Source organism: Carassius auratus, unplaced genomic scaffold (assembly GCF_003368295.1).
Source record: "Carassius auratus strain Wakin unplaced genomic scaffold, ASM336829v1 scaf_tig00214358, whole genome shotgun sequence".
Classification (NCBI taxonomy): Eukaryota; Metazoa; Chordata; class Actinopteri; order Cypriniformes; family Cyprinidae; genus Carassius; species Carassius auratus.
The window spans coordinates 169,835-178,902 of NW_020527631.1; the positions used below are offsets into that span (position 1 = coordinate 169,835).

Genomic DNA, 9,068 nt, shown 5'->3' on the forward strand with positions numbered 1-9,068 from the left:
ATTTATATAAAACTGCTTTTTCATAGTTCACTAGTTTTGCATTGCAAGTGCAAATATATTTCGATTGCACTATATAAAACGTGTTTAAATGCAACACTAAAGCTGTAGAAGTGCACTTCGCGCAATTACTTAGCTTGTTTGTTTACATACTGACGCTCCATCCAGCTGTTTTACATGAATTATGCTTGAAGGATTTGTTGAAATCACAGGTGTATGTGTCAGTTCTGCTCGCAGTGACCACTAGAGTGCAGCACAGATCAGGTGTGAGCCCTGGTGGGACGCGTGAAAGGGCCACGACGACCCTTCAAAATATCGTCTGAATGAATAATGCTGGCGGAAGAGATGATTTGATAGCTCTTTTCCTGACTTGCAAGATAACATCATGGCTGTCATTAAATCATTTGACCCGTAGGAGGCGCGATCAGCAAATAAACCGCGGTTAAGTTTAATCCAAACTGTAATTCTTTTATTAGCGGATATTATTTTAATATGTCTGCTAGTAAAAAAAAAATTAAATAAACGTTTTAAATATATTTTGGAAATTAAAAGGTTATACATATAAATATATTTTCTTTATTATGTATGTGTATGGTAAATATTTTCATTAGGAATGTGATATTGAATATTATAAATGTTCTTTATTATAAATAATAACATTATGATTTTGATATAAGGACTTTACATTTCCATTTAGGCATTCAGCAGATGTTTATCCAAAACTGAGTTACAACTGAGGAACGAAAGCAGTTAATTCAATTTATTTTAATATCAATTAATTTTTTCTGTCATACGCTGATCTATAAATATATATATATATATATATATATATATATATATATATATATATATATATATATATATATATATATACATATGTGTGTATATATATATATATATATATATATATATATATATATATATATATATATATATATATATATATATGTATATATATATATATATATATATATATACACATACATACACACACACACACACACACATTGTCAATCAAACGTTTGGGATTAATTAGTAAGACTGGTAATGTTTTTCTAAAGAAGTCTATTATTCTCATCAAGGGTGGATTTATTTGATCAAAACATCTTGCAAAATTGTATTACAATATAAATTAATGGTTTCTATTTTAATATCCTTTAAAATATAATTTGTTTCTGTGATGCAAAGCTGAATTTATATCAGCCATTACTCCAGTAAAGTGTCACATGATGCTTAAGAAATCATTCTAATATGCTGAGTTATTATTAGAATGATCAATGTTGGCAACAGTTGTGCTGCCATATATATATATATATATATATATATATATATATATATATATATATATATATATATATATATTCTGAAGGATCATGGGACACTGAAGACTGAAGTAATGATATAGAAAATTCAGCTTTGCATCACAGGAATAAATTCGATTTAATGTATATTAAAATAAAAAATATAAATATATTTTACATCATAATAATATTTCACAATATTACTTTTTTCCCCTGTATTATTGATAAAATAAATGGAGCCTTGAGTGAGCATAAGAAACTCCTGTAAAAAAAAAAAAAAAAAATCCCAAATTCTGATCCCAAACTTTTGATTGATATTGTATATTATACATTATCACACCCTGACTGAAATTTTGTAAAAGTGTGTTAGGATTTTAAATAAAACAACCTCAGAACGGGGAAGAGAATTGCATTTTTTTCCATTCTTCCTTTTTTATTTCTGTTTTTAGTACCAGAAGTTTCCATACGTTTTCTGAAAAAAAAAAAAAAATTGAAAAGGCAAAAGATTTGCAACCAGTGCCAGACTAATAATTTCCACAGAAAACTGACTCGTCTTCTCTGTGAGTGCTAATGATCTACTATCTCTGGCTCTGAAGTCAGAAACACTGTAAGGACTTTCAACGAGGGATGTCATCCAAGAATATGTGATAACAGAAAAAAAAAAAGAAAGAAATCTAGCTGGGTCAGGTAGTCATAATCATGGAGTTTCAAACCAAATACAACATAAATCAACATCGAACATGATAACTCTCAAAAAAGAATTTGCGCTTATTCATTGGATTTTTAGCCCAGATGTAAAAAAACAAATCTAACATTTGACATGAGTGACAGCTCATCATCATGGGATTATTGATACACAGAGCCATGAGTTGGCGCTTGTGCTGGATTATTTATTCATAGAGCTGTGGGAGGATGTGTTAGTAATTCATGAGGGAAGCTCTGAGAACAGCATTGCTTTACGGGGAACAATATCATTGTCAAACTCTCCCGTTACATAAAGATCTATAGCTCACCCAATCATATCTCAACACATCTTCTTTTGTGTTTCACAGAAGAAAGAAATGCATGAGTGTGAGTAAATGATGACACTTTTTTTTTTTTGGTTTCATTTCTGTTAACCCTGATCTGTCACTTAAGGACTGTTTGTCTGTCTGTCTACACTTATACAGTATACACTTATACCTTCATATGTAGAGCTAAAAATAATTAGTATGTATTTTGTATGTTATTAAAAAAATTGTATTGTATTTATAGGAACGTGTAGGAAATCTTTTGATTTGGTCCAGTAATAAATAGCACCCTCCCAAAACAGTCCAGAAACAATCTAGTATTCATAGCAACTCCCTGTAAACCAATGCAGTGAGTTTTGCAAAGCAAAGTTAAGTTTTATGTCTTCTGTCTCACAGACACTATTAATAAAATATGGTTTCAGACTACTTTCTGAAATTTAAGACATGTTTTCTTTTCCTGTGACGTCTGCATCTCAGTGGAATCAACTTCTTTTTTTTTTTCCTGAGCAATATGGTGAAAATCAGAATGGAGTGTGAGACTGGAGCAGAGGTCAGGAGGCCTGCTTATTCCCTATGGATTCAGATTCTTTTAATCGTATGTAGTGGAGAGAGAGTGGAAGTCTGAAAGCCTGGGGTCTTCAGGAAGCAGTGGGTGGAGGAATGAGACATTAGCTCCACTGCCAAAGCCAAGTCTGGCTGTCAGTGCTCACATAAGCGAATGAATTCAGGGCAATCAAAAATCTTTCTGTCCATCTGAGAACATGTTCGCAGCCCTTCCTACAACTTTACCATAGAAACCAGTAATGTTTTCTGCTGTTTCATTAATTGTTTTGTGCTTTACGATTATTTTATTGCTTGCATATTTTAATACAAGACTGTTCAGTGGTGTTTCCCATTGGACTGGACATTTTACAAAAGGTCATTGTGTGTTCAATGAGGTTTTATTTTCCTGAGCAATATGGTGAAAATAAAGCTTTGTGCAGAATTTGACTTTTTTTTTAAAAAAACACCCGTAGTGTTAACAGAGACAATTAGCCCCAGCCTCCCCTATATAGTGAGCAAAAACAGGATTGTCGATGTTCAGACAGTGAGTATGTATGTTTCGTCTTCCTGATCATGCACACAGACACACAGTGTTCACCTGACATGACCGTACATGCCTGACACAGATTTTTTAGCCATGATATTATGACTCACGTCGCTGTCTGTGAGATGTTTGTGAGTCAGGAGAACCGTCAATCTCATTCTCATGTCCAGCATGACGGCATTCAAAACATTATATATATGTATATTTAACTTTTGAATTTTGTATTCATGTAGAATAATAATAATATCAATAATAGAACAAATAAATAGTATAACTTATAATAATAATATGTTTATTTTATAATATAGCATACTAGGTTCATTACAATCATTCAGTACAGTAGTTTCTTACCATATAATTTTTTTTTTAATATATGTATAGTAGTTTTAGATTATTCACTTTTAGTTGTTTTATTACTTCATTTAAACTAGAATATAAGAAATGCTATCTTTTGTTATCGTTATTGTAATGTTATCGTTGCTATCTGAAATACAATAAATATACATTTTTATATTTTATATATGGTATATATTATTACCAAATGTGTGTGTGTGTGTGTGTATATATATATATATATATATATATATATATATATATATATATATGTTATAACATATCATTATTTATTTCACGTTAAAGTAATAAGAATGAGCTTTTTTTTTTTTTACCATTATGATAAGGACAATTTGGGATTTAATGCTTAAATGGCATGAAAAACAATAATTGCTCTTCAATAGGCAAATATAATGACTTTGATTTGTGACTTGAAATATTTCCATATGTCATGAGGTTCATCTGAGTGTATATGTCAGTATATGTGCATATATTTGGCTCTCAGTAAAAATACTTGCCGAGGGAACGAACAGTGTGCGAGTCTTGTGGCTCTTAAATGTTAATGAAACCCCTCACCATCAACATGACCATATAAGGACGGGTTTCCTCTTCCTCTGGAAAACACAACAATAGAGGTCAGTAGAAATGAATACCAACTGTCTTGATCGCTCTCTCTCTCTCTCTCTCTCTCTCTCTCTCTCTCTCTCTCTCTCTCTCTCTCTCTCTCTCTATCTCTGTCATGGATCAAGCTCTGCTGGACAATTATAGAAGAGACGAATGTGAAGTGAAGCAATTAATGAGCTGAGACTTTGTATACAGCAGCTTTTAAAGATAATTTTTAAAGGCATAGTTCGACCCAAAAATAACATTCTTTCAGTTAGTATTTACTCTCATGTCTTTCCAATCCCATATTATGTTATTTTTCCCGCATGAAACATGAAATGAGTATTATTGAGTCTTTGTGCAGCTCTTATCACGACGGATCACAATGACCATGTCCATTAAAATGAATACCAAATAGTCATTATTCACTGTAAAATCTTTTCCTCTATTGCAAATCTCATTCTCTATTCTGTATATTTGAACACAGAAAAACTGTGAAAATGTCATAGAATTAACTTTTAAAACACAAAAATTGTAATGGAATCTGAAAATATAAAAATAAAAGCATGTTCAAATATTAATAAAATACTGTAATGGTATCTAAATAGTACTGAAATAATAGCTGCATTGATATTTAGATACTGTTAGTAATTTAGAAGAATTCAGAGATAAAATTATGTTTTTAATTTTTTTTACATTTTTAAATATACTACATCTTATTTCATCTTATTTCTTATTTTACCTTTAAGTTCAGGTTGTTTTTCTTTTTTATTATTGTTTTAGTTTTAGTCAACTATAACCCTGCCATGCGTGCACGTACAGGACGGGACACCCAGATGAGTTCCAGCATGTCTCCTGGTGCTCCTGCTGAGATTAACATGCAGAGCACAGAACTCACCGGGACTCACAAACAAACTTGAAAGGAGCTGAGAGAGAGACGTGGGGGGAATCCTGGAGTGAAAATCAATGCAGCAAGATGGAGATGTTGCAAGCCAAAAAGAGTGAAACAGAAGGTTGGGAGGCCGGCAGACGGGTGAGGGGGTGTACAGAGGGAGGGACTTCAGTGGCAAGAAAAAAGGGAAGGCGACAGTGAAGAATGCATTAGACTGAGAGGAAATAAACCAGAAGCCTGCTGGAGAGAAGATCTCATTCAAGACTTGAGCAGAAACCATTCAGACTGCTTTCAAACAGGTACGCTGATCAGTTTTACTACAGTTTTACCGAGGCTGAGGCTACAGGTAACTGTAATAGTGGACTAATAATGTGTTATCATATGATGGGAACCTCCCAAAAACTACTGTAAAACTTTAATAAATCTCTGAATAATTTATGATTCTAAATAAATATATGAAAAATGTAGATGAAATAAAGTAAATATTGCAAATTCAATTCAATTTACATTATTTATATTTAAATATTTTTTTATATATTTTTTATTTTTATTTATTTATTGCAAGTATCAATTTATTTGTAATGGTTTTAGCTATAATAACCCTGGCAAAAACTGTAACAATATCTAGATTCATTGGTTTTGCACATTGCATAACTGGGTGATTGTCAGGCCGATGTTAATATGTTAGGGCTGTTTTTAGCGTGTTGTTATGCTGTTGCTAGAGTGTAGCTAAGTCAAAAGAGCCAATGTCTCAGTCCTGGCTCACACACATGGTCTGGGTCTCTTCTTCAGCATCAGTCTGTGGGTGTATTTCACCTATTTTGTCACGCCTGGTAAAAATTGGTAGTCTTATCACTTAATATCACCAGTAACTTTTTTGTTGTTGCTGATCCAAGTATGTAGAGTGTGAATTTTCAGCAAGCTGGCATCAGTCGGGACCGAGTACTTCTCATTCCCTTTATGGCTTAGTCAGGTTCCCACAGTAACTGTTCAAGTTCATTCCACTGCGATGTGTGTGAGCAGAGCCCAGAGTGTGTCCCACGGTAAAAATACATCCTCATGTTTGTCTTTCATTCTCTCCAGAAGGAACATTCAGGCTGTTTGTTTGTTCATGCACAAAGAGAAACAGTTTAAGGTGAACATGAAATTATGTTCCTCACAGGGTTGTTATGGTTAACTAAAAATTATTATTATTATTTCAGTTACTTGCCAAAGAAACATTTCTAATTTTTCATGTGCTTTCACTTGGTTGACTAAAATATCTATATAAAAAAAAATATATATATATATATATATATAATAAAAATAAAACTAATTTAAAATTAATGAATACTAAACAGACATATTGCTAATAAAACTAATAAAAAATGGGGGAGAAAAACAATAAATTACTGAAGCTTTAACTAAGATAAAATAAAATGTGTTAAAAAACTGTAATAATATCTTGATGAAAATAAAATACCACTGATAAAATAACATTTTATTTCTGTATTTTTGTGTATTTCTTAAAAAAAATTAAAAACATAAACTTAAAATAATAAAATAATAATGTATAATGATAATGAGATCAGTTCTCTTTTTATGTTTAAAACAAGAAAAAAAAATTGTGTTTAGGAAAATCAAGAAAAATACACTTTATTCAAGTTCAATTTAATATTCTATTGTAAAAAAAAAAGAAGAATATGACATTTGTTAGGGAGCTGAAAATACATACATATATATATATATATATATATATATATATATATATATTTTATTATTTTTTTTTATTATTGCAATAATGTACAATGAGTCATTCAAAAGAGCAGGAGCTTGTATTAAGCACTTGACAGGGTCAGTTTTTATCTTTAGTTCTTATGTCTTGTTTAATTTTGTCGTGAATGAGTGGAGCTGCTAAAATGAACTTTAACTGTAACTTTATTTGTTTCAGGCTCAAGATGTTTCTGGTGTCACCCGTCATGTTTTTCCTCCTCCTCTGTGTGATGGAGTTCGTCTACACCACATCTGTCAGTCCGTCACTGCATCAGCCTCCTCTCACACGTGTTCGCATTATCGAAGTCGAGGATGACTATGATGAAGAAAGTTCAAAGACGACGCTGTCGCCCCAGTCGCCAGGGGTCACGACCTCTCGTGTGATCCGTCGACCTTGTGATTACGACCCCTGTGCAGTCCAGCTCACCCCTTGTGAAAAGGTTTCAGCCCAGATTGGCTGCCTCTGTCCTGGGTTGACGGGGCCGGAGAAGAGACCCGAGGCTCCTAAGCTCCAGGAGGTGAAGCTGGACGGATCCGGCGAAGTGTTTGTGCATTGGTGTGCTCCTCGCTCCACCGTCACCTATTATGAAGTCACACTGAAAGATGCAAACAAGCAGCTGGTTTTTGGTGAATATTTAAGAAATGGTGCCGTACCCGGGCTGAAAGTCGGGGAGACGGTGTGTGTGGCGGCCGGGAATGCAGTGGGACTCAGCGAGACGTCGTGTGCACGGTATGAGCCACCGCAACCTGACCAGGTGGCTCTGAGCGCAGGGATCATCGCAGGGAGCGTCGGCTTCCTGCTGCTGCTTTCAGCGCTCGTCGTTATACTGTGGAGACGAAGGACGTGTCGAAAAGGCAGGATGGGAGACGCCGAGGGCCTTGGAAATCCTTCATACACCAATGATGGACCGCTTTGATGGTGAACAAATGCATGAAGAATGAAACAAGCTGCAAAGAGACTGAGTTTTGAACAAGTGCGCTATTGGTCAAAAGACTGAAATAATACAGATTTTTTTATGTTTTGGAAAAAAAATATCTTCTGCTCACCAAGGCTGCATTTGTTTGCAGCAAAAATCATTTGTTTGTCACATGATTCTTCAGAAATCATTATAATATGCTGATTTGCTGCTCAAGAAACATTTCTGATTATCATCAATGTTGAAACCAGTTGTGCTGCTTCATATTTATGTGGAAACCATGATACATTAGATTTCATATATATATATATATATATATATATATATATATATATATATATATATATATATATATATATATATATATATATATATATATATATATAAATAGAAAATCTAAATTATTCCAAACTTTTGACCTGCGTGCAGTGTATATAGTGTTATTGTGCACCTGACTGAAAATAATGCCCTCTGTTTTAGGTTCACTACTAAACTGCTGTGTTTGGTTCTGAATGATTTTTATCATGAGATTGTGAGTGGTTTGAATGTTTAAAGTCAGCATGGAATCAGATTTGTTTACTTCCATAATTCATATTAGTGCTCTTAATGTGAACGATTAATTAGTGCAAATTAGTCCAACAAAAATAATATTTGCATCTGCAAATCTCTCATCACATCAGTCCCTGATGGACAAAATCATTCCTGTGGTTCATTTAATTATTTGCACATTAAATTATTAAAGCAGCATGTGTTTTTGGTAATTTTATGCTGACTTTAACACTACTGACGGCTCTAGGAAGCCTGGAGCTTCATTAAGCTAGACAGGGTTTTACGAGGTGTCTGTTGTACAGCTACTTAGAGTATGTGTAACTATTATTTTAAAAATGATTGATAATGTCTTAACAATAAAGATGCATTTACTTGACTGAGTTTATTTTTCATTCATTTATGCATGAATGCATGCTTGTTTGTAAAACTGACTGTTACCCAGATTGAAGAAGTGGTTGCTCTTGCAGTGTGGTTGTTACGTATGCCGCCCAATGATATGAGTAAAGTGACTCTCTCGTGACATGGAAGGAACTACGCCTAATCTGATGCAGTGGGAGCATTGGGCAATGATGAATCAAGCGCTCGTAACAGATTCCAAAACCAGTTATTTTCCATCCAGCCTTGTCA

At 33.4% G+C, this 9,068-nt stretch overlaps 1 protein-coding gene across 1 annotated transcript; it reads left to right on the forward strand.

Moving 5' to 3' along the window:
* Positions 1–5,119: 5,119 nt before the first annotated feature.
* Positions 5,120–7,896, forward strand: LOC113091915 (leucine-rich repeat neuronal protein 4-like). The gene is made up of 2 exons (XM_026257598.1): positions 5,120–5,522; positions 7,154–7,896. The coding sequence occupies exon 2, from the start codon at positions 7,161–7,163 to the stop codon at positions 7,890–7,892; it is 732 nt and encodes a 243-aa protein (XP_026113383.1). The 5' UTR covers positions 5,120–5,522; positions 7,154–7,160; the 3' UTR covers positions 7,893–7,896.
* The last annotated feature ends 1,172 nt before the right edge of the window (positions 7,897–9,068 follow it).